This window comes from Oncorhynchus gorbuscha, linkage group LG05 (genome assembly GCF_021184085.1).
Source record: "Oncorhynchus gorbuscha isolate QuinsamMale2020 ecotype Even-year linkage group LG05, OgorEven_v1.0, whole genome shotgun sequence".
Classification (NCBI taxonomy): domain Eukaryota; kingdom Metazoa; phylum Chordata; class Actinopteri; order Salmoniformes; family Salmonidae; genus Oncorhynchus; species Oncorhynchus gorbuscha.
This window is the reverse complement of record NC_060177.1, coordinates 37,300,690-37,327,117: the sequence shown is the minus strand read 5'-3', so window position 1 is coordinate 37,327,117 and position 26,428 is coordinate 37,300,690. Positions and strand designations below refer to the sequence as shown.

The following is a 26,428-nucleotide window of genomic DNA, read 5'->3' as shown; positions in this document are numbered from 1 at the left end:
GTGTGTGTGTGTGTGTGTGTGTGTGTGTGTGTGTGTGTGTGTGTGTGTGTGTGTGTGTGTGTGTGTGTGTGTGTACACGTGTGCGTGTGTGAGCGCGGCTCCATGCGCAATGCCCTCCATCTGAGCACAATCCAACCCTTTACACACACACCGCCGCCGCTAACCACAAATTACAAGCCGAATTTGAACTTTGGGAATCGCCCAAGATGTAGCGAAAGTTTCCAAACTACTGGATACACGATCCTTGCCAGGACTCGGCACATTTTCAAAACACGCTATGTCCCATAGACAACACTACCATCGCCCCGAAGACCCCGAAACCTTGTGTCAACAACACCGCTACTGAACTCATGCTCCCAAATGGTGTTTCAATACAGTAGAAGCACAATTTTCTCTCTCTCATACAAATGGATCCAATTCTACTGCACTCTCCCACACCAACGCAGCGCGCAGCACAACACACACACACAACTCCAGCTCACTACTAGTCTGTCAACTCACCTTATAACACATCCATTTCCTATAAGTCATATACGCATCTGTGGATTTAATGACTGTGCTCTATGGCCATATAGAGGCAGATAAGATGTGGCCATTTAGTACATGTGTTTAACAGCTAAAAAAAAAGCTCATTATGTGGTGGAGCAGAGAATCGCAGGGTGTGCTTTGTTTCAGAACACTGTGAGGGGGAGATTAATCTCCGTGTCCCCTGGACAATGGGGCCCAAGCCCCATTGCGGAAGAGGGCTTTGTTTTGGAGGACCCCCGCTGCCTGGTTCTTGAAGGGTTAGGTGGGGAGTGGGGGGTTGGGGTGGTCCTGATGCTGGCTGTTACGGGATGAGGGGGTGTGTGTGAGGGGGGGTATTAAAATAAATATGGAGAGGAGAAATGGCAAGAAACGATAGACCACTATCAATCCAGTGCATTCTCTCTCTCTCTCTCTCTCTCTCTCTCTCTCTCTCTCTCTCTCTCTCTCTCTCTCTCTCTCTCTCTCTCTCTCTCTCTCTCTCTCTCTCTCTCTCTCTCTCTCTCTCTTCTCTCTCTTCTCTCTCTCTTCTCTCTCTCTTCCCTCTCTAGACTGTGCTCCATTTACTCACAGACCTAATAGGAAAGCCAGTGTTGCATTACCATAATAACGTGATGTATGATTATAACACAGTTTAGTTCACATTATGGTGCAGTCAGGCGGAACACTCCAAATCACGGAATGCCATCTGGGCCTGGTTGCTATGGGTACCAGCTGTGACCCTGCTAATGAAAGAACATCTAAATATGCTGCAGTGAGCCGGCTGGTCAGATTTCACCTGCTGTGTGTGTGCGTCTGTGTGTGTGTATGTGTGTGGGGGGGGGGGGGGCATGTGTATAAATAACTTAATCCCTGTAAACAACAAAACAAGGTTCTACATAACAACACAGAAACATAGTCAATTTTGTCACTGTAGAGGTAAAAGCGGTTTTTGGTACTAAGTGGATGCGCTGGGTTGTTTCTGTTATCTTTTGGTGTGTGTGTGTGTGTGTGTGTGTGTGTGTGTGTGTGTGTGTGTGTGTGTGTGTGTGTGTGTGTGTGTGTGTGTGTGTGTGTGTGTGTGTGTGTGTGTGTGTGTGTGTGTGTGTGTGTGTGTGTGTGTGTGTGTGTGTGTGTGTGTGTGTGTGTGTGTGTGTGTGTGTGTGTGTGTTCCCTCTATTCAGAAACAGGCAATCCCTGAGCCTCCCCTGATGAGTACTAAATCCTAAGTGGGGATCTAAAGCTATGCAATTAAAAGCATCTCAGTGAATGAGTTACACACACACACACAGTGACTCGCGACGTCAAGTTGAGCGCCATTGTGATCCCCGCACAGGTAGAAATCGGAGCCATTGAAACAGCTCAGAACATTCCCCGAGGCAGCAGGTGCCGAGTGCTGAATGTTCAACACAGCAGAAGACAGAGATACTTACCCACATCCCAGTTCATATTGAGGAAGGGAAATGAAAGGATCAGATAGGTATATCAAATCACACACCAATCAGATTTGAATCACTCAGAAAGTGGACAAAACATACAACATAGACCAGCAACTTGAGCACCTTTCGGCGACAAACCAGAAACCTCTCGTCGCTATAGCCATGAATTCTGTGTAAAAAAAAATGTCTTAACTCTTTGGTCAGCCTACAACGGTTATTCAGTCGAGGGTGACCTTACGACCTAACCTCTGCAGGTCATGTGACATCACCACCAACCCTACCCTGACCTCTACCTCATGGCCCCAGCTTCCCTATCGACGCCACCACACGCGGTTTAGCTGACGACTGTGTCCGATTGTGTTAGCCTCGCCGTGGTCCAATGGTCCCAGGAGTGACCACGTTCAAATGGCCCCGTTTCGTCTGACTGACGTGCTCTTTGTGACACTAACGCAGGAAAGGAGCGAAAGAGGCGAGAAGGGCATCTAAGGGAGGTCTCTGAATTGACGTTAGCCCAGTAGAAACAGATGGGCAGAACTAATTAATATGGTTATCCCGGACCGGGGGGGGGGGCTGTGACCTCACACAGAAAGACAGGGTTGAGACACAGGAACTGGAATTAGGTAAGGCAGGATCAGACTGACATTATGTCATGAAGTGTACATGAGAGTCCAATCATTTTGTTCAGTTCAAACAGACATAATGTACACACACAACATCATTGGTGAGGATGTTCCTTTATACTTCCTGAATAATCTTGAGGTGTATGACATAACTGTCTAATCCTTCTCTGATTCTAGCACAGGTACAGGAAATACAAATATACCTGGAAATACAGCGCATTTGGAAAGTATTCAGACCCCTTCCCTTTTTCAGCATTTTGTCACGTTACAGCCTTGTTCTAAAATGGATTAAAAGTGAAAAGACGGGTCTCCCGAGTGGCGCAGCAGTCTAAGGCAATGCATTACAGAGCCTGAGGCACCACTACAGACCCAAATTTAGATCCCAGGCTGTGTCACAACCCGACGTGACCGGGAGTCCCATAAGGCGGCGCACAATTGGCCCAGTGTCGTCCGGGTTAGGTCGAGGGGGTGGTTTGGTCGAGGGGGCTTTACTTGGCTCGTCGCGCTCGAGTAACTCCGTGTGGCAGCCGGGCGCCTGCAGGCTGACTTCAGTCGTCAGTTGAACTGTGTTTCCTCCGACATGTGGCACGTTTCCTGGGATAGGCGGGCGGGCGGGTGTTAAGATGGAGGTCGGAGGACGCATGACTCGACCGTCGCCTCTCCCGAGCCCGTTGGGGAGTTGCAGCAATGAAACTAGATTGTAAATTGGATCGCAATTGAATATCATGAAATTGGGGAGAAAAAGCAGGTAAAATAAAAAATATTTACATAAGTATTCAGACCCTTTGCTATGAGACTCAAAATTGAGCTCAGGTGCATCCTGTTTCCATTGATCACCCTTGAGATGTTTCTACAACTTGATTGGGGTCCACCTGTGGTAATTGATTGGACATGATTTGGAGAGACACATACCTGTCTACATAAGGTTGCACAGTTGACAGTGCATGTCAGAGAATTAACCAAGCCATGAGGTCGAAGGAATTGTCCGTAGTTCTCAGAGACAGGATTGTGTCGAGGCACAGATCTGGGGAAGGTTACCAAAAAATGTCTGCAGCATTGACTATCCCCAAGAATGCAGTGGCCTCCATCATTCTTAAATGGAAAAAGTTTGGAACAACCAAGACTCTTCCTAGAGCTGTGCACCCGGCAAAACTGAGCAATCGGGGGAGAAGGGCCTTGGTCAAAGAGGTGACCCGATGGTCACTCTGACAGAGCTCCAGAGTTCCTCTGTGAAGACAGGAGAACCTTCCAGAAAGACAACCATCTCTGCAGCATTCCACCAATAAGACCATTATGGTAGAGTAGCAAGACGGAAGCCACTCCTCAGTAAAAGGCACATGACAGCCTGCTTGAAGTTTGCCAAAAATCACCTAAAGGACTCTCAGACCATGAGAAACAAGATTCTCTGGTAGAGCTTGAGAGGATCTGCAGAGAAGAATTGGAGAAACTCCAAAAATACAGGTGTGCCAAGCTTGTAGCGTCATACCCAAGAAGACTCAAGGCAGTAATCGCTGCCAAAGTTGCTTCAACAAAGTACTGAGTAAACTGAATATTTATGTAAATGTGATATTTCAGTTTCAGGTTTTTGCTTTGTCATTATGGGGTATTGTGTGTAGATTGATGAGGTAAAAAAAAAAACTATATAAACGTAGAAAACGTCAAGGGGTCTGAATACTTTCCGAATGCACCGTATAAGATTACATTTCTGGGTATATTGTGGGCATAATACCTACAGTATATTGTGTTTGTTGACATTGATATAATGTAATGCAGCATTCAATATGAATTTAGGATGACAACAGCCACAACAGCAGTCTGTTGCATATCACCGTGCCAAGACACTACTCATAAAATAGTGTGTTGGCTCGTAAAAACGACAATAAAAAAGTGTGTGTTGCTTGTGACTGTTAGGCTAGATACTCTGTCACAGAGGAATACTAATAGCCTGGTCCCGGACCTGTTTGTGCTTCGTTCCTACTCCAAACACACTGTCATGTTTGGCATGACAATTCCATGAAGAGTTGTCAAGAGAGCAGAAACAGACTGACACCACCCAGGCTAGAATACTAACTCTACCCAAACAAAACCGAATGAATACTTCTAAAACTAAAACATCTGATATCAAAGCAGACAGAGGCCGGTCCCTTGTGTCGCTTTTAAGAATGATAGAAACTGGAACAGGTCCACGCCAATTAACAATTGAATAGTACATTATATTTTCCATGTATACATTTCTGCACTGATCTTCTTTGTAGAAATAACCTGCTAGTTCTAAGGGGAAAAGCCAAGATCCTTATCCTGAAATAGGTGAAACAGAGTCTAACTTCAACAGTGTCAGAGAATCGTATTATTAGTGTGTGACGTCTGTGTGTGAATTGGAGAAGGAGGCAGGGCTGTGGCGCTCTGGACTGATGGTTTCTGGGATAGTGATCTAGCCTTCACTCAGTGAGCGAGCAAAGAGGCGTGCTGTCGCCGGCTTTATCAATGCCAATATAGGCTCCTGTCTGAGGCTTTCATTGTGGTGCAAACACAAAAAGACAAAGACACAAATCCAGATAGAAGCAGACAAAAAGACACACATATCCAAGATTTCACACACACCCCCACTCTGATATTATACTCTATTATTTTCTGATCTGATACGATTCCACAGTGGACATAGCCGGTCATTGAGTGAGCAATGCCTGTATTCTCCCGACACACAAACACACAGTCCCATACACACACGGTGCGATTTGTCTTTATCGTTGTTTTTCTGCTCATCACACATTTTAGACACCTGCTGTTCACACATGAGTCAAACTATTCAAACTAGTCAGAGTGTATTCACTCTACGTGAGCTTTAATGTGTGTGAGCTTCACTGTGTGTCGATGGGGAATTAAGCCAGTCAAACCTTTTCTCTTTTAGCTCAGACATGACAATCACAGTCAGAAGAATGGATACAAATTTGTGAAAAATTTATATTTACGCAATATTATTTTGGAAGACATTGTATTGGTAATTGGATTCGATTTGTCAAAACATTTATTACAGACAGTACCAGTCAAAAGTTTGGACACACCTACTCATTCAATGGGTTTTCTTAATTTTTTAAAACTATTTTCTACATTGTAGAATAAAAGTGAAGACATCAAAACTATGATACAACACACATGGAATCATGTAGTAATCATTTTTTTTTCAACAAATCAAAATATATTTTATATTTGAGATACTTCAAAGTAGCCACCCTTTGCCTTGATAACAGCTTTAAACACTGTTGGAATTCTCTCAACCAGCTTCACCTGGAATGCTTTTCCAACAGTTCCCACATGTGCTGAGCAATTGTTGGCTGCTTTTCCTTCACTCTGCAGTCCAACTCATCCCAAACCATCTCAATTGGGTTGAAGTCAGATGATTGTGGAGGCCAGGTCATCTGATGCAGCACTCCATCACTCTCCTTCTTGGTCAAATAGCCCTTACACAGCCTGGAGGTGTGTTTTGGGTCATTGTCCTGTTGAAAAAAATTATGGTCCCACTAAGCGCAAACCAGATGGGATGGCGTATCGCTGCAGAATGCTGTGGTAGTCATGCTGGTTAAGTGTGCCTTGAATTCTAAATGAATCACTGACAGTACCACCAGTAAAGCACCCCCACACCATCACATATCCTACCTCCATGCTTCACGGTGGGAACCACACATGTGGAGATCATCTGTTCACCTACTCTGCGACTCACTAAAGGTTGGAATCAAAAACACACCGGTCTAATGTTTATTGCTTGCGTTTCTTGGCCCAAGCAAGTCTCTTCTTCTTATTGGTGTCCTTCAGTAATGGTTTCTTTGCAGCAATTTGATCATGAACAGTTGATGTTGAGATGTGTCTGTTACCTGTGAAGCATTTCTTTGAAGCATTTATTTGGGCTGCATTTCGGAGGCTGTTAACTCTAAAGAACTTATCCTCTGCAGCAGAGGTAACTCTGGGTCTTCCTTTCCTGTGGCGATCCTCATGAGAGCCAGATTCCTCATAGCGCTTGATGGTTTTTGCAACTGCACTTGAAGACTGCATTCAAAGTTCTTCAAATTTTCCGGATTGACCTTTGCTTATTTGAGTTGTTCTTGCCATAATATGGACTTGTTCTTTCACCGAATAGAGCTATCTTCTCTATACCAACCCTACCTTGTCACAACACAACTGATTGGCTCAAATGCATTAAGAAGGAAAGAAATCCCACAAATTAACTTTAACAAGGCACCCCTGTTAATTGAAATGCATTCCAGGTGACTACCTCATGAAGCTGGTTGAGAGAATACCAAGAGTGTGCAAAGCTGTCATCAAGGCAAAGGGTGGCTACTTTGAGGAATCTCAAATATTTTTTGATTTGTTTAACACTTTTTGGTTACCACATGATTCCATGTGTTATGTCATAGTTTTGATGTCTTCACTATTATTTGACAATGTAGAAAATAGTACAAATAAAGAAAAATTTTGGAACGAGTAGGTGTGTCCATGCCTTTGACTGGTACTATATATATATATATATATATATATATATAAAAGTGATAGGTAGCGTTAGTTGTGCTAGTCAGCTGTACCTACGTAAAAACTCTGGTATTTTTCACCCTATAGCTTTTTCTCCATTTTCTTTGTAAATAGTGAGCCAACGTGTTTTCAGTACTTTTATTTCCACGACTGATTAAAAGTCATTTTATCATGCTCTGTCTGTTTGCAGCGGACATTTAGTGAGCAATATGTTTGGAACAGCGGCAGGGTAGCCTTGTGGTTAGAGTGTTGGACTAGTAACCGGAAGGTTGCGAGTTCAAACCCCCGAGCTGACAAGGTACAAATCTGTTGTTCTGCCCCTGATCTTAGTCCTGGTTCGCCCTATGCCCCCCCCCGACGAACCAGGACTAAGATCGAATCGTACTACACCGGCTCCGACGCTCGTCAGATTTGGCAGGGCTTGCAAAATATTACAGACTACAAAGGGAAGCACAGACACGAGCTCCCCAGTAACACAAGTCTACCAGAAGAGCTACATTACTTTTATGCTCATATCGATGCAAGTAACACTGAAACATGCATGAGAGCATCAGCTGTTCCAGACGACTGTGTGATCACGCTCTCCGTAGCCGATGTGAGTAAGACTTTTAAACAGGTCAACATTCAGACTGATTACCAGGACGTATACTCCGAGCATGCGCTGACCAACTGGCAAGTGTCTTCACTGACATTTTCAAACTCTCCCTGTCTGAGTCTGTAATACGAACATGTTTCAAGCAGACCACCATAGTCCCTGAACCCAAGAAAATTATGGTAACCTGCCTATTTTTTTTAACCTTTATTTAACTAGGCAAGTCAGTTAAGAAGAAATACTTATTTTCAATGACGGCCTAGGAACAGTGGGTTAAATGCCTTGTTCAGGGACAGAACAACAGATGTTTACCTTGTCAGCTCTGTGATTCGATCTTGCAACCTTTCGGTTACAAGTCCAACGCTCTAACAACTAGGCTACTACCGACCCACTCACATCTGTAGCCATGAAGTGCTACGAAAGGCTGGTCATGGCTCACAAGGCTGGTCATGGCTAACATCAACACCATTATCCCAGAAACCCTAGACCCACTCCAATTTGTATACCACCGCAACAGATCCACAGATGATGCAATCTCTATTGCACTCCACACTGCCCTTTCACACCTGGACAAAAGGAACACCTATATGAGAATGCTATTCATTGACTACTGTTTAGCGTTCAACACCATAAAGCCCTCAAAGCTCATCACTAAGCTAAGGATCCTGGGACTAAACACCTCCTACTGCAACTGGATCCTGGACTTCCTGACAGGCCACCCCCAGTTGGTAAGGGTAGGTAACAACACATCCAACACGCTGATCCTCAACCCAGGGGCCCCTCAGGGGTGCGTGCTCAGTCCCCTCCTGTACTCCCTGTTCACTCATGACTGCATGGCCATGCACGACTCCAACATCATCATTTAGCTTGCTGATGACACAACAGTGGTAGGCCTGATCACCGACAATTACGAGACAGCCTATAGGGAGGCCAGAGACCTGGCCTTGTGGTGCAAGGACAACAACCTCTCCCACAACGTGATCAAGACAAAGGAGATGATTGTGGACTACAGGAAAAGGAGGACTGAGTTCACCCCCATTCTCATCGGCGGGGCTGTAGTGGAGCAGGTTGAGAGCTTCAAGTTCCTTGGTGTCCACATCACCAACAAACTAACATGGCCCAAGCACACAAGACAGTCGTGAAGAGGGCACAAAATCTATTCCCCCTCAGGAGACTGAGAAGATTTGCAATGGATCCTCAGATCCTCAAAAGTTTCTACAGCTGCACCATCGAGAGCATGACTGGTTGGTTGGTTGCATCACTGTCTGGTATGGCAAGTGTTCAGCCTCTGACTGCAAGGCTCTACAGATGATAGTGCGTACGACCCAGTACATCACTGGGGTCAAGCTTCCTGCAATTCAGGACCTCTATACCAGGCGGTGTCAGTGGAAGGCCCTAAAGATTGTCAAAGACTCCAGCCACCCCAGTCATAGACGGTTCTCTCTGCTACCGCATGACAAGCAGTACCGGAGTGTCAAGTCTAGGTCCAAGAGGCTTCTTAAAAGCTTCTACCCCCAAGTCATAAGACTACTGAACATCTAATCAAATGGATACCCAGACTATTTGCATTGTCCCCGCTCTTTTACGCTGCTGCTTCTCTCTGTTTATTATCTATGCATAGTCACTTTAATAACTCTACCTACATGTACATACAGTATTACCTCAATTACCTCGACTAACCGGTGCCCCCGCACATTGACTCGTTTCCGGTACCCCCTGTATATAGCCTCACAATTGTTATTTTTACTGCTGCTCTTAAATTATTTATTACTTTTGTTTAATTTATTTTTTAGGTGTATTTAAAAAAAACTGCATTGTTGGTTAAAGGGCTTGTAAGTAATCATTTCACTGCAAGGTCTACACTGCATGTGACTAATAAAATTGGATTTGATATGGGAATGCATTCCCCTTCTCCTTCCCCTTTGTCATGGTAAAAAGCAATGAAGTCAGCCAGACCTCCAGCCAGTTTATCCACTGTGAGGGGAAATTAGCAATCTAATTCAGCAGGAAATAGAGTCCAATCCCTCTTCCCTTTCATTCTCACCCAGTGGGCCCCATGTGTCTCTAGAAGGCCTAAACAACTGGTAAAATACGGGCACCATTAAAGTCAATGGTCCCTGAGACAATACTAGAGGTTAAGAGGGTTCCAAGGCTGTTGATTGTAAAGAGAGTATGGAGGAGGAAGGGAGTAGCGGAGAGAAACATCTACCGCCAGTCAATATCATTCCATTAGGGTCAATTCATTAGATATGAATCCACACGGTAATATATTCACAAATGCCACCAATCAAAAACTTAGCCGCTCTCTGAACCCAGCACCTGATCAAGTTCAAAGTCTGAGAATTAAATTGAGTGTGAATTAAATTAGACCCAATTACAATAATTCAAATGACTAGAGTCATTATCAACACATTATGCATGCTCTAATCTAATGGTTTGATTAATGGAACTCCGTGCCGATGCTAAATCTCACGCGGAGAGATAGATGAACATCTACCCTTCCGACGTCCCAGACAATAATAAAGAAATGTAGTTAAGATTTTAATATCGCTCTCAGCAAAGCTCGTTCTCTCTTAACTGAAGGTCCCTCTACATCCTGAATCAATACTTGCTTTGAGATCATTTGAGCAAATACTGGGAGAAATTAAACCAATAGGCGGTCATTGCGGTGTGCTTTTCATTCAGACACTAACATAGATAAGCCCTAAGCCTTGGTTATGACTCTTAATGAGAACCAGGCTTTTCATAAAGGCAGACTTAAAGCCTTTATCTGGAGAAATGCTTATTAAGATAAGACCTCCCTATCACACTACTGGCAGATGGATGTGTGTGTGTGTGTGTGTGTGTGTGTGTGTGTGTGTGTGTGTGTGTGTGTGTGTGTGTGTGTGTGTGTGTGTGTGTGTGTGTGTGTGTGTGTGTGTGTGTGTGTGTGTGTGTGTGTGTGTGTGTGTGTGTGTGTGTGTGTGTGTGTGTGTGTGTGTGTGTGCGCATGCACGTGCGTGTCCCTCATAGTCTGTTTATATACTGTTGTTTACTCACTGTGTACATTACCAGACAAAAGATTGGCACACCTACTCATTGAAGGGTTTTTCTTATTTTTACTATTTTCTACATTGTAAAATAATAGGGATGACATCAAAACTATGAAATAACACATGTGGAATCACGTAGTAACCAAAAAAAGTGTTAAACAAATGAAAATATATTTTATATTTGAGATTCTTCAAAGTAGCCACCCTTTACCTTGATTACAGCTTTGCACACTCTTGGCATTCTCTCTACCAGCTTCACCTGGAATGCTTTTCCAACAGTCTTGAGGGATTTCCCACCTATGCTGAGTACTTGTTGGCTGCATTTCTTTCACTCTGCGGTCCAACTCATCCCAAACCATCTCAATTGGGTTGAGGCAGCACTCCATCACTCTCCTTCTTGGTCAAATAGCCCTTACACAGCCTGGAGGTGTGTCGGGTCATTGTCCTGTTGAAAAACAAATGATAGTCCCACTAAACCCAAACCAGATGGGATGGAGTATCGCTGCAGAATGCTATGGTACCCATGCTGGTTAAGTGTGCCTTAAATTCTAAATAAATCAGAGACAGTGTCACCTGAAAAGCACCCCCACACCCAAGGTGCCCTAGTGTCACGACCTCCGACCAAATCGGTCCCTCTCCTTGTTCGGGCGGCGGTCGAAGTCTTCTAGCCATCGCCACGCCACCTCTCATTTTCCATTGGTTATGTCTTGTTTTCCCACACACCTGGTTCACATTCCCTCATCAGACTAAATGGATATTACCCTCTGTTTCCCCCATGTCTGTGTATGGAATTGTTCTTTGTGTAGGGTGTTACGCTACAGGCTGGCTTGCTCTAGGTTTGTTTCGAACTTAGGTTTGTTTGTTTTGTTTAATCCGGTTCATGTTACCGTGGCTGTGCTTTGTGCTGCCTCGCCTGTGCCTTTGGGCCAGGGTGTATATTAAAGTTCTCCTGTTATCACCCATCTCTGCTCTCCTGCGCCTGACTTCCGGGCAACCCGTCACTCACCCTGTTACACCTAGCCTGGGAGGGGCCCCTAAATGTTTAGAGAATTATTTGTCTATCATTTGTTTTTAAATCTGCGATGAAAATGAATACGTATAACCATAATCAGATCAGGCATCTCTACCCAACCATCCCAAGATACTGTTTCAGAGAATTTTCTGCTATGGTTTATCTTCTGTTGAACTTGCCCACATAACGTAGGTACCCCATTTATGTTTGCAGTCCCCATAGTTCAGGATTTTCTTTATTTTGGGTATGTTATTTATTGGTAATCATTGGTAATTTCTTCATTAAAACGGAATACAATGCCATATATTCAAAAATACGTCACCAATTGTATAGTTATTTATACACTGCTCAAAAAAATAAAGGGAACACTAAAATAACACATCCTAGATCTGAATGAATGAAATATTCTTATTAAATACTTTTTTCTTTACATAGTTGAATGTGCTGACAACAAAATCACACAAAAATGATCAAATGTATCAACCTATGGAGGTCTGGATTTGGAGTCACACTCAAAATTAAAGTGGAAAACCACACTACAGGCTGATCCAACTTTGATGTAATATCCTTAAAACAAGTCAAAATGAGGCTCAGTAGTGTGTGTGGCCTCCACGTGCCTGTATGACCTCCCTACAACGCCTGGGCATGCTCCTGATGAGGTGGCGGACGGATTCCTGAGGGATCTCCTCCCAGACCTGGACTAAAGCATCCGCCAACTCCTGGACAGTCTGTGGTGCAACGTGGCGTTGGTGGATGGAGCGAGATGTCCCAGATGTGCTCAATTGGATTCAGGTCTGGGGAACAGGCGGGCCAGTCCATAGCATCAATGCCTTCCTCTTGCAGGAACTGCTGACACACTCCAGCCACATGAGGTCTAGCATTGTCTTGCATTAGGAGGAACCCAGGGCCAACCGCACCAGCATATGGTCTCACAAGGGGTCTGAGGATCTCATCTCGGTACCTAATGGCAGTCAGGCTACCTCTGGCGAGCACATGGAGGGCTGTGCGGCCACCCAAAGAAATGCCACACCACACCATGACTGACCCACCGCCAAACCGGTCATGCTGGAGGATGTTGCAGGCAGCAGAACGTTCTCCACGCCGTCTCCAAAATCTGTCACATCTGTCACATGTGCTCAGTGTGAACCTGCTTTCATCTGTGAAGAGCACAGGGTGCCAGTGGCAAATTTGCCAATATTGGGGTTCTCTGGCAAATGCCAAATGTCCTGCACGGTGTTGGGCTGTAAGCACAACCCCCACCTGTGGATGTCGGGCCCTCATACCACCCTCATGGAGTCTGTTTCTGACCGTTTGAGCAGACACATGCACATTTGTGGCCTGCTGGAGGTCATTTTGCAGGGCTATGGCAGTGCTCCTCCGTGCACAAAGGCGGAGGTAGCGGTCCTGCTGCTGGGTTGTTGCCCTCCTATGGCCTCCTCCACGTCTCCTGATGTACTGGCCTGTCTCCTGGTAGCGCCTCCATGCTCTGGACACTACGCTGACAGACACAACAAACCTTCTTGCCACAGCTCGCATTGATGTGCCATCCTGGATGACTTGCACTACCTGAGCCACGTGTGTGGGTTGTAGACTCCGTCTCATGCTACCACTAGAGTGAAAGCACCGCCAGCATTCAAAAGTGACCAAAACATCAGCCAGGAAGCATAGGAACTGAGAAGTGGTCTGTGGTCACCACCTGCAGAACCACTCCTTTATTGGGGGTGTCTTGTAATTGCCTATAAATTCCACCTGTTGTCTATTCCATTTGCACAACAGCATGTGAAATGTATTGTCAATCAGTGTTGCTTGCTAAGTGGACAGTTTGATTTCACAGAAGTGTGATTGACTTGGAGTTACATTGTGTTGTTTAAGTGTTCCCTTTATTTTTTTGAGCAGTGAAATAAAGCGTCATAAAAATCTCATGTCACAGACAGTTTTTGTTAACAGTATTGCAAACATTTTTGGTTCCTAATGTTAATATAGGCAAAGGATGAAGGCGGAAAACTAGAATCTGCACAATTGGAGTATAGAGCAGCAGAAGCTTATAGTTATTAAATGTACTAACACATATTGTTCAGTATGTTATTTTAATCTGAAACATTCTGATTTCTATGTTAGGGGCACGTTAATTTTTTTTCATGGGCAACGCCCCTGCCCACACCATCACACCTCCTCCTCCATGCTTCGCGGTGGGAACCACACATACGGAGATCATCCTTTCACCTACTCTGCGTCTCACAAAGACACGGCGGTTGGAACCAAAAATGTCAAATTTGGACTCATCAGACGAAAGGACAGTTTTCCACCGTTCTAATGTCGATTGCTCGTGTTTCTTGGCCCAAGTAAGTCTCTTCTTATTATTGGTGTCCTTTAGTAGTCATTTCTTTGCAGAAAATCGACCATGAAGGCCTGATTCACACTCTCTTCTGAACAGTTGATGTTGAGATGTGTCTGTTACTTGAACTTTGTGAAGAATTTATTTAATGAAGTTATCCTCTGCAGCAGATGTAACTCTGGGTCTTCCTTTCCTGTGGTGGTCCTCATGAGAGCCAGTTTCATCATCATCATAGTGCTTGATGGTTTTTGCGACTGTGCTTGAAGAAATGTTCAAAAGTTCTTGAAATTTTCCAGATTGACTGACCTTCATGTCTTAAAGTAATGATGGACTGTCGTTTCTATTTGCTTATTTGAGCTGTTCTTGCAATAATATGGACTTGGTCTTTTACCAAATAGAGCTATCTTCTGTATACCACCCCTACCTTGTCACAACACAACTGATTGGCTCAAACGCATTAAGAAGGAAAGACATTCCACAAATGAACTTTTAACAAGCCACACCTGTTAATTGAAATGCATTTCAGGTGACTACCTCCTGAAGCTGGTCGAGAGAATGCCAAGAGTGTGCAAAGCTTTCATTACGGAAAAAGGTGGCGACTTTGAACAATGTCGCCACCTCAAATATATTTTGTTTTAACACTTTTTGGTTACTACATAATTCCATATGTTATTTCATAGTTTATATGTCTTCACTATTATTCTACAATGTAGAAAATACTTTAAAAAAATAAAGAAAACCCTTGAATGAGTAGGTGTGTCCAAACTTTTGAATGATACTGTACATACTATATTGTCGACATACCTTAATATACCTACTACTGTACATACTATATTGTCGACATACCTTAATATACCTACTACTGTACATAACACCCTAATTTGCTCCAGGGACGCTGTACTACTACAGGAGACCATGTAAAACAACACATTTCACTGCACCTATCCAGTGTATGTGACAATATTTTTTTTTTAAAGAAATACAAATATTTTCCAAATTATACACATCACATAAAGTCTTTATATTCTCACTCTCATTCGATAAAATAAGAAATAGACATTTGTATTGTATTTGCAAGACATTCTACTGCACTGCTGGAGCTAGTAACACAAAAGCATTTTGCTGCACCTGCCATGTGTGTGTGTGTGTGTGTGTGTCAGAAAGGTCTATGACAAGCTGCCACAATAGGCAAGGTTCACTTACCACTCTAACTGTGACAGAGTGACAGACAGATCAATGCTGCAAATGGAGAAATGGAATAAGATATAATTACAAAAATGTGTGTATGGCTGAAAGGAGGAAGGTTCATTATCTCCAAAAATATAAACACAACATGCAACAATTTCTACGATTATTGATACGTTCTAACTTCTTGTCAATGCTTAGACTTCATTCCTAGTCACCCCCATAAACAGACTGAGGTGTTCAGCATCCTCAACGCTCCTAGAAGCTACTGCTTTTTTCCAACCTCATCTCTCTGTCAAATCAAATTGTATTTGTCACATTCGCCGAATACAACAAGTGTAGACTTTACCGTGAGATGCTTACTTACAAGCACTTAACCAACAGTGCTGTTCAAGAAGAAGAAAACATTTACCAAGAAGACTAAAATAAAAAAAAGTAAGAATAAAAGTAACACAATAAGAATAACAAGGCTGTATACAGTCACTTCCACAGCCAAGGATAAATGAACCAGCAACATTGCAGTTAGATATTGAGGGAGAGAAAGAGGGAAAGGAGAGGAGGAAGTGAAATAGAGACAGAGAAACAATAGGGGAGAAGGGGGGGGAGTGTGATGTGCTCCCTGGAGATCAAAGAAAACACACTCTTGAAAATACTCTGTAAAGAAGTGCTATGAATGCATAGTGAAGACAACCCCCACCCTCCCCCATGCACACACACACATTCTCCTTTCACTTCATACACAACACACATCCTCGTTCAGAGGCATTCTCTAAATACACAGGCAATGTTTTGTATAGTGAGCAGCATTTATACACCATAGACAAGGAGTGGCAGTGACGCCCTTTGACTGTGACAAACACACACACACACACACACACACACACACACACACACACACACACACACACACACACACACACACACACACACACACACACACACACACACACACACACACACACACACACACACACACACACACACACACACACACACACACACACACACACACTAACAGCATTGATGGCCTTGACTACCTCCTTCCTGCCGGTTTGGCAATTGTGCCACTCTGGCTGTATTCACTGCTCAGCAACAGAGGGAGAGGTGATGCAGTACATAACGTATGCACACCACTAGAGGTCAGTAGAGTCTGCATGTGTACTGTTCATTGCAAGCAAATATGTCAATGTGCCAAGTCATTTGACTGGAAAGATGATTTCCCTCTCTCATAAAGACTAGGGATGTGCATATTTTCCTTTCAAGAATTCTATGCGTATCGAGATACATAGGCTGCGATACAGCAACGATACGTTTTGGTTTTAAAACGATTCGATGCGGTTAGGTTTGATTGGAGGACGAGTCGTTGCGATTCGGTTCGACGTGATACGATTTGATGCACCAACATTTGTTGCATGAACATTTTCCAAATCTAAAATTCAGAATCTGCTGCTGATGGAGCTCATAAACCGGGTCTCTCTGAGATGGATCTGTCTGAGCTGACTTCTGTGTGTGTGTGTGTGCGTACGTGTGTGGTGTGTGTAAATTACCACAAAAAAAACAGCCACCAGACCATTATTCCTCCTCCGCCAAACTTTACAGTTGGCACTATGCATTGGGGCAGGTAGCGTTCTCCTGGCATCCTCCAAACCCAGATCCGTCCATCGGACTGCCATATGGTGAAGTGTGATTCATCACTCCAGAGAACGCGTTTCCACTGCTCCCGAGTCCAATGGCGGCGAGCTTTACACCACTCAAGCTGACTCTTGGCATTGCGCATGGTGATCTTAGGCTTGTGTGTGGCTGCTCGGGCCATGGAAACCCATTTATTGAAGCTCCCGGCGAACAGTTATTGTGCTGACGTTGCTTCCAGAAGCAGTTTGGAACTCGGTAGTGAGTGTTGCAACTGAGGACAGACAACATTTTTACTCACTTCAACAGTCGGCGATCCCTTTCTGTGAGCTTGTGTGGCCTACCACTTCGCGGCTAAGCCGTTGTTACTCCTAGACATTTCCACTTCACAATAACAGCACTAAAAGTTGACCGGGGCAGCTCTAGCAGGGCAGAAATTTGACGAAACTGACTTGTTGGAAAGGTGGCATCCTTTGACGGTGCCATGTTGAAAGTACCTGAGCTCTTCAGTAACACCATTCTACTGGCAACGTTTGTCTATGGAGATTGCATGGATGTGTGCTCGGTGTTATACACCTGTCAGCAATGGTGTTGCTGAAATAACTGAATCTACTAATTTGAAGGGGTGTCCACATACTTTTGTATATGACCTATGTAGGCACCTGAGCTGAGCCATAAAGGCATCGGCCACTATCAGATTAGGGGGACAATGTACCCTTTTATTTTTGTCTCCCTCACTTTGGTTCTGAAATCACCAACACCCACTAACTAACTTGTCATTTTTGCAGATTAAGTGTTTTAGCTAGTAATGTATCAATATATATCATTTACAAATTAGCTATGACATGGCCAATGAATATATAAGACTTCACCCGGTCTCAAAATCGAATGGTTTTGACTGCTTAGGGAGTTTTTAGAGAGTAATCTTCTCTTCTCATCTTGCTTCAACCATACAGTGCGCTGCACAAAAGTGCTTGTTGTCCTCGTTATATCAAAACATGTACATCTACACTGATTGTTTAAGCAAAACTACCAAAACTATTGCTGATGGTGAACTTCAACCATCAAAATAAAATATATTGTCAACCCCGTTCAGCATGTAGCCAGATGTGAGTTGTGCCTCGGGTAGCTTACTTTTATTCCGTTGTGAGCCGGAAAATCCCCCCCCCCCCCCCGACAGAATCCCCCCACCCATTCGCGTGAACACGCACACACTCAATTCTTCAATGCTGCAACTTGCTTGCTAGTTGAGATTTCTGCTCTTCACTCCGTTGTCAGTTTAACCTACATTTCACTGATCTTCGTAGCAGAAAGCATGTTGTCTGTCCTCCAAGGCAGCTGTCAATGATTACGTTAGGCTGCGTTTAATTAATTTGTATTTTTATGGCGGTTTATTGCGGGGGAGGCACTAGTAATGTCCGTCATTTTCGGTTTGGCTATTTGTTTCAAGTGTATTCGTCTGTAAAAATGCGTTCTGCTACTAAAATCAGTGAAATATAGACTAAACTGACAACGGAGAGAAAGAGCAGAAATCTCAACTAGCAAGCAAGTCACAGCAATGAAGACTTGAGTGTGTGCGCGCGCGTTCGCGGGGGGGGGGGCAATTCTGGCAGGGGGGAGATTTTCCGGCACAACACCTGTCCCTGTTAAACACAATTTTCAACAGGCATAGATAACAATAAACCAGCAAACGGCTGGCGAGCTCTCGTTGTTCGGCGAGCGAAACTGGGGCACAGTGCACAGTTTAATCTTTGAGCTTGACTATATCTCACTCTTCTGGGATATTGCCTGGGGTTGTTCGGCATGCAACATTACTGTCAACACAGTGACATGCAGTTCGACACATTTACATTTACATTTAAGTCATTTAGCAGACGCTCTTATCCAGAGCGACTTACAATACGGGAGGTATTTTCGGAAGGTAGAGGTAAGAACGAATGGAATATCAGCAAAACATTTGAGCGAACCGGCGATTCGAAACATTTGAATCGATTTTCTGGCCAGTGCATGCTACGATTTGGATTGGTTTGGGGTCCGCGGGCCGATGCACTTGTATCTTAAACATTTTCATTCGAGAGATACACATACACACATGTAAAGGTACACACACACACACACACACACACACACGCGCTATGTGCGGTATATATTTATGGCCATCTGGTCAACCACGTCGCTCTCTCTGAATTATGCATGATCTCAGAGAGCACTTTCAGAGAGAAGAGAGTGTGTTAATGTGCGTTTTAGAAACTTGTAGACATTTCCCCCATTTAACCCAACCGGTCTGGGACAGTGAGTGCATGTGTGTGTGTGTGTGTGCATGTGTAGACTATATTTTACAAACAGTGCATATGACAGCAAAGGGTCATGTGGCCTGGTATATGACTGATACTCCTCTCTTCCTAATCCCAGATTACAGCTAATGTCCCCCTCAAAAGCATTCACAATCTACATGACCAAAAGTATGCGGACACCTGCTTGTCAAACATCTCATTCCAAAATCATGGGGATTAATATGGTGTTGCCCCCCCCCCTGCTGCTATAACAGCCTCCACTCTTCTGGGAAGGCGTTCCACTAGAAGTTGGAACATTTGCTGCGGGCTCTTGCCTCCATTCAGCCACAAGAGCATTAGTGAGGTCGGGCGATTAGACCTGTCTTGCAGTTGGCGTTCCAATTAATCCAAAAGGTGTTCGATGGGGTTGAGGTCAGGGCTCTATGCAAGCCAGTTAAGCTCTTCCACACCAATCTCAACAAACAATTTCTGTATAGACCTCTCTTTGTGGACGGGGATATTGTCATGCTGAAACAGGAAAGGGCCTTCCTCAAACTGTTGCCACAAAGTTGGAAGCACAGAATCGTCTAGAATGTCATTGTAGCGGTAAGATTTCCCTTCACTGGAACTAAAGGGCCTAGCCCGAACAATGAAAAACAGCCCCCAGACCATTATTCCTCCTCCACCAAACTTTGGTAGGTATCCTTCTCCTGGCATCCTCCAAACTAGATTTGTCTATCGGACTGCGTGATGGTGAAGAGTGATTCTTCCCTCCAGAGAACGCATTTCCACAGCTCCAGAGTCCAGTGGCAGCGAGCTTTACACCACTCCAGACGACGGTTGGCATTGCGCATGGTGATCTTAGGCTTGTGTGCGGCTGCTCGGCCATGGAAACCCATTTCATGAAGCTCCCAACAAACAGGTCTTGCTTCCAGAGGCAGTTTGGAACTCGGGAAACGAGTGTTGCAAACGAGGACAGAAAAGTTCAATAACATATATTAAATATTAATCCAAGAAAATTGAACCGAAAGAGTCGGAAGCAAACAGCGAGAGAGGGAGTGAGAGAAATGTACAATTATTCGAGGGAATGGAAGCCCCACAGCAATCAGAACCCTCTAGAGATTATCATCTCATTCCCACTTTATCACCTGGTTAGTGGCTGTCCATCAGAGACTGTGATCGGATTCACCCAGGAGGGGATAGAGAGAGCAGAGAGATGCCATGGCCAAGACCCCACGCAGCCATGGAGAATTGTGTTATCTCTGGACCAAATACAAATGTTCTGATCCCAACTCGCTTGCCTCTGCTCTCCTTATGGGGAGGAAAGGAGGGGAGAAAAGAGTAAAGACAACGGGGGAGAGAGGAAAAGGGAGAAGAAATTGATGAGGCTGAGGGAAGCATGCTGTTCCCAGGCAATTAGTCTGTGTAATTAGGCTGTAGTGAAGGAAACCATGGTTGGCCTGGGTAGATTAACTCCTGAATTCTGGTACAGAGGCACAGTCTACAAGTCTCCTGAGGGATTGGGCCACCACACAGCACCCTCTGACAGGACTGGATGGAGATGTCTCATTTTTTTGGAGACTCGACTAACACACGTATACTCTAAACACATGCACACGCAGCTGGAGCCTGTGGGTAGTGATCCATGGCCTATAGTCACAGCAGTGGCATGGCTGTCTCTCTCCGTTAGACTGAGCTAATGTCACCCCAGCAAAGAACCAGCCACCTAAAATACACAGCCCTCCAGTAAAGAAGGAACTACAACACACACTGTGTGAATCTGAATCTTGAAAAAGGTGCATACGGAGAGAGACACAGAGAGAGAGAGACAGAGAGAGAGACACAGAGAGAGAGAGACACAGAGAGAGAGAGAGAGACACAGAGAGAGAGACACAGAGAGAGAGAGACACAGAGAGAGAGAGAGACAGAGAGAGAGAGAGAGAGAGAGAGAGAGAGAGAGAGAGAGAGAGACAGAGAGAGACAGAGAGAGAGAGAGAGAGAGAGAGAGAGAGAGAGAGAGAGAGAGAGAGAGAGAGACAGAGAGAGAGAGAGAGAGAGAGAGAGAGAGAGAGAGAGAGAGAGAGAGAGAGAGAGAGAGAGAGAGAGAGAGAGAGAGAGAGAGAGAGAAAAATATATATATGATGACACGAGCAGGATAGTGCAGTCCCGAATGGCTCATCCTTTCCTAGCAGTTGATATTCTGTAGGGTTAAACCATACCACCTCCATATCCCCGAGTCACAACAAAAGTGTGGGTGATCAGGGGTTAATCTAGCCAGTTGATGGTGAGGACTGCTGCCGTATCAACGTCACACACACAGAGACAGAGAGAGAAAACGCGATGAGCTACCTTAACACACCACACAATCAGTAAGGTACATGTAATAACGAAAGGGATGAATTGTGGATAGTGTGTTATTAAAATGTTATGGTGACGATATTTCTGCTCTATTTTTAAAGTCGCTCCAAGTCACGTTTTGGTACGGACACGTTGCCAAGCACTTTGCTCGGCAACACACTCAAATGCGCACACGCACGCACACACAAACACGCTTGCGTCTCGTTCCCCCCACTGCACAGCCTTACATGGCATTCAAGCGATCGCTCTCTCCACGGAGGCATTTCTGCAGCGTTGCTAAGCAGACCAATAATTCACAAACAAACCAAAACATCCACCCCCTGCTATCCTGAGAGTCAGTTGGCCTTGCTAGCCTGCCTGGACACTGGCAGAGTCAAATGCCAAGACACTTTTACATTCACGGAGGCAGTCTCCCCTTCAAGAGCATTCAGGGAATCACATCACTTCCCTGCAGGGGTAACACATCAATGCAGAACCACCCACAGATACTTCCTATTACACAGTGAAAACAGCAGAGCAAACACACATACCTTTGTGGAATAGAGCGAGGGAGAGCGAGGGAAGGAGGTGTGGGATAAAAGGGAGTGATAGAGAGAGACGGACAGCAGGGCGAGGAGGGACGGAGGCAAAGGGAGAAAGAGAGGAAAACCGGAGTGACAGAAGACGAGGACGACGAAGCAGTGTCTCACGCTCTCTAACCTGAAGGTCAATACCACCGTCTGTCGCTGGAGCGTGCTTGGTTTTGGGGCGCCCCTGGTGGTGTCCCGAGCGCCCCTGGGGGCCCACCGTGAGAACGTGTCTGTCGGAGGGCTTGAGGGGCACGGGCAGTGGTAGGGGCAGGGTGAGGGGTCGCGAGGGCACCTGTGGAATGGGCAGAGCGCTGTGCACCGGCTTGGGCAGTCCCGACTTCATCTTAGAGGCCAGCAGAATGGCAGGCATCTTCCTCCGGGGCACCAAATAGTCTCAGACACACACACACACACACACGGTAATGTCCGACCACACTCAAGCAGTTAAGCCGACGCCGTCCTCCCAGTAAGCAAACGGTCTTACCAGCTGGAATAAAAGAGTGGGATAATGGGACACAGTGAATGTGTTGGGAAGTGTCCGTGTGGTCTTTCTGAATCCTGACGTTCCTATCTATAAGAGGAGGGATCAGTGGAGTCTCTATCCGACAGTGGGAGCAATAGTCCAGGTCCAGCTCCCTCCCTAAGACCCCACCTGTTCCCTGGCTCTGATCCCTGCTCCGGTTTATTAGGAATACCGGTATTCCCAGTCTCTTATTGGGAATTCCCTGTACTCTGACGGAGGAGCTGGCAGTGTTCCATATTCGTATTCTCTTCCTGGTTTAGCGGAGTTAATTATCTCCTCCGGATGAGAGACGGAAAAAAACTCTTTGCTTCCCTCGAGGAAATGAGGAGGAAGAAGGGAACGAGGGAAAGGAAGAAGAAAAGGAAAAAACGAGAGAACAGCAACTGAGGACCACTCGCGTCTCCGACCGCTCTGCCTGTGACTGCACTCTCTCTATTCCTCCTCCTCTCTATCTCCCTCCCCAGTATTGGCCCTGTAGCAGGTGTGGCTTAGGGATAGTGGAGGACAGACATGTTTGGATGACAGCCTTAGGCATTCTCTCTCTCTACCTCTCTCGCTCTCTCTTTCTCTCTCTCGTCTCCAATGCCACCCTCCTTCTTCATTCTCCCTCCCTCCTCATTCCAGTTTTGTAAGACTGGATGAGAGGACTAGAGCGAGAGTTGTAGCCACTGTAGACGCAGGCAATGCACTCCATACAGTCATACACACTGTGCAGACCAAGACCAACTGCTGAGATACACATTGAGATACACAAAAACGTGTTTGTGTGTGTGTAAATAGCTCTGAGTGTGTGTGTAAATAGCTCTGAGTGTGTGTGTGTGCGTGTCCCCACAAGAATAGAAAAAAAAAACATTTGACCAACTGGGGACATTTTGTTAGTCCCCACAAGGTCAAAACGCTTTTTCTAGGAGGTTTAGGGTTAGACTACCATTAAGTTTAATATTAGGAGCTAGGGTTTGCTTTAGGGTTAGGGAAAATAATATTTTGAATGAGAATGAATTGTGTCCACCCACAAGGTTAATTGTTCGAGACTGTGTGTGTTCGAGACTGTGTGTGTTCGAGACTGTGTGTGTTCGAGACTGTGTGTGTTCGAGACTGTGTGTGTTCGAGACTGTGTGTGTTCGAGACTGTGTGTGTTCGAGACTGTGTGTGTTCGAGACTGTGTGTGTTCGAGACTGTGTGTGTTGTGTGTTCGAGACTGTGTGTGTTCGAGACTGTGTGTGTTCGAGACTGTGTGTGTTCGAGACTGTGTGTGTTCGAGACTGTGTGTGTTCGAGACTGTGTGTGTTCGAGACTGTGTGTGTTCGAGACTGTGTGTGTTCGAGACTGTGTGTGTTCGAGACTGTGTGTGTTCGAGACTGTGTGTGTTCGAGACTGTGTGTGTTCGAGACTGTGTGTGTTCGAGACTGTGTGTGTTCGAGACTGTGTGTGTTCGAGACTGTGTGTGTTCGAGACTGTGTGTGTTCGAGACTGTGTGTGTTCGAGACTGTGTGTGTTCGAGACTGTGTGTGTTCGAGACTGTGTGTGTTCGAGACTGTGTGTGTTCGAGACTGTGTGTGTTCGAGACTGTCGGGATCTGGGCCACTCATGTGTTAGATTTCTGCTAGGAAAGGATGAGCCATTCGGGACTGCACTTCTCTCTCTCTCTCTCTCTCTCTCTCTCTCTCTCTCTCTCTCTCTCTCTCTCCTTTTGTATTCCAAATGACACTGGCACAGTTAAGAGCAGGATCAAACATTATGTTGTCTGTGGCACGTAGCATTTAACACAAAGCGACACTAGATGCTTTCTCAGGTCTCGGATTCTTATGGATCTGTGCCCAGTGAGAGGAGACTAGACCACGAATAGAGATAGGCCCTAATGTACTAACAATCTTACTCTATATCAGGCTACAGAGCTTATGCAAATGATAGAGGATTAATCTTCTCTGGAGCTAAAGTTCAATGTGAAGGGATAACAGCAACAGCAGAGCAGTATCCTAAACGCATTAAAATACACTCTCTAATCACAAGGCAAAGGGAGAGAATGAAAGAACGCAACAAAACACACACAAAGTGAATGCAGATTTGGGCGATGACATCATTGGGTCATTTTTGGAGAGGTGAGGCAGTCCCCCCCCCCCATCTCCCTTGGTATATTAATGATACATCCTATTAGCATAATCCTAAATCATGGAAACATTCCCTCATATCTGATTATGAGTGTGTGTGTCTAGATCTATCTCTGTGGTCAAAGCGTTGCAAAAATGTTGTTCCTTGCTGAAAGATGTCTTCGGTTGCCGAGGCAACGCCCCCTCCCTGCAGCAGCACCAGCAGATGCAGTCAGGAGCGGAGGTCATTTGTTGTTGTTGCTGCTATTTGAATGGATATTACGTTGACCGCAGCCACTCGGCTGACCAATAACCCGTCATACAAAATTCCATGACCGTGACAGCCCAAGCGTGTGTGACGCTGACAATGTAAGGTGTGCCGCTAAAGAAAGTGTCACCATAACAACGGAATGTTCCACTATTCCATGATTTCCCCACGACTCCTAGCAACCAACATGTGTCACAGCCAAGCTCTGGAAAAACTCTCCGGAGGAAATGAGAGAAGAAGAAAGAAAAAAACCCACTGTCTTTATGTGATTTCATCTTTGAAGTTAGCTGGATGACAGTCCAGTGCATTCTAATAATACATTCTAATAATACATCAAGCCTACTGTAAAATGTGTTATTTCCAATGTAATAACGAACACCCCTTGGTGCAGCCATAGAGATACAATGACACCAATGTGAATATATTTACTATGTATCTATTTACCTCCCTATTCATATAGCCTACAATTGTGTGTGTCGGAAGATAAAAGGCGGGGTATTTGTTGACTTAAACCAGTGTGTTGGCTTACATTAAACCCTTATCCAAACACGGACTTCTCTGATGATTCGGTCAACTGAAAAGTGCAAGCCATCTTCTCAGAAGAAGACACACACACACACACACACACACACACACACACACACACACACACACACACACACACACACACACACACACACACACACACACACACACACACACACACACACACACACACACACACACACACACACACACACACACACACACACACACTTCCATGTTGTTTTCTTAATCCGAGTGGCAGACCTTTTTAATCATAGCAAGTGTGTGTGTGTGTGTGTGTGTGTGTGTGTGTGTGTGTGTGTGTGTGTGTGTGTGTGTGTGTGTGTGTGTGTGTGTGTGTGTGTGTGTGTGTGTGTGTGTGTGTGTGTGTGTGTGTGTGTGTGTGTGTGTGTGTGTGTGCGCCCGCGTGATACTCTTCATCTGTCCTGGGTTGGTGAGTGAATAGATCGGTTGGGCTGGGTTGAGCTGTAGATTCACCAGCGCCACAGTGAAAATGTCAAGCATGGCTCTGTCTTTGGGTGTCGCACTGAACATACAGTGGGGAGAACAAGTATTTGATACACTGCCGATTTTGCAGGTTTTCCTACTTACAAAGCATGTAGAGGTCTGTAAAATCCAGAAAATCACATTGTATGATTTTTAAGTAATTCATTTGCATTTTATTGCAAGACATAAGTATTTGATACATCAGAAAAGCAAAAAAAATACAGACCTCTACATGCCTTGTAAGTAGGAAAACATGCAAAATCATCAGTGTATCAAATACTTGTTCTCCCCACTGTAGCTCACTGTCACAACACACAGCCATATCACATCCCCACAGCGAAGGTCTCGGATTCTTTTGAGATAATAAGGAAGAAAAAAATAGACATTTGATTGTTCACTCACACTTAGAGGGAGGTGACCTAGAAAATCAACTGAGGCCACAGAGAAAA

At 45.0% G+C, this 26,428-nt stretch overlaps 1 protein-coding gene across 4 annotated transcripts in view; it reads right to left on the bottom strand.

Moving 5' to 3' along the window:
* nav2a (neuron navigator 2a) overlaps positions 1-23,004 on the bottom strand; it is a 146,237-nt gene extending 123,233 nt beyond the window's left edge. For all 4 annotated transcript variants that reach the window (XM_046349803.1, XM_046349804.1, XM_046349805.1 and 1 more), the window contains exon 1: positions 22,200-23,004. In XM_046349803.1, coding sequence (XP_046205759.1) covers positions 22,200-22,439 — 240 coding nt within the window. In that variant the 5' untranslated portion in view covers positions 22,440-23,004. The remainder of the gene's footprint in view (positions 1-22,199) is intronic.
* Between the last annotated feature and the right edge of the window lie 3,424 nt (positions 23,005-26,428).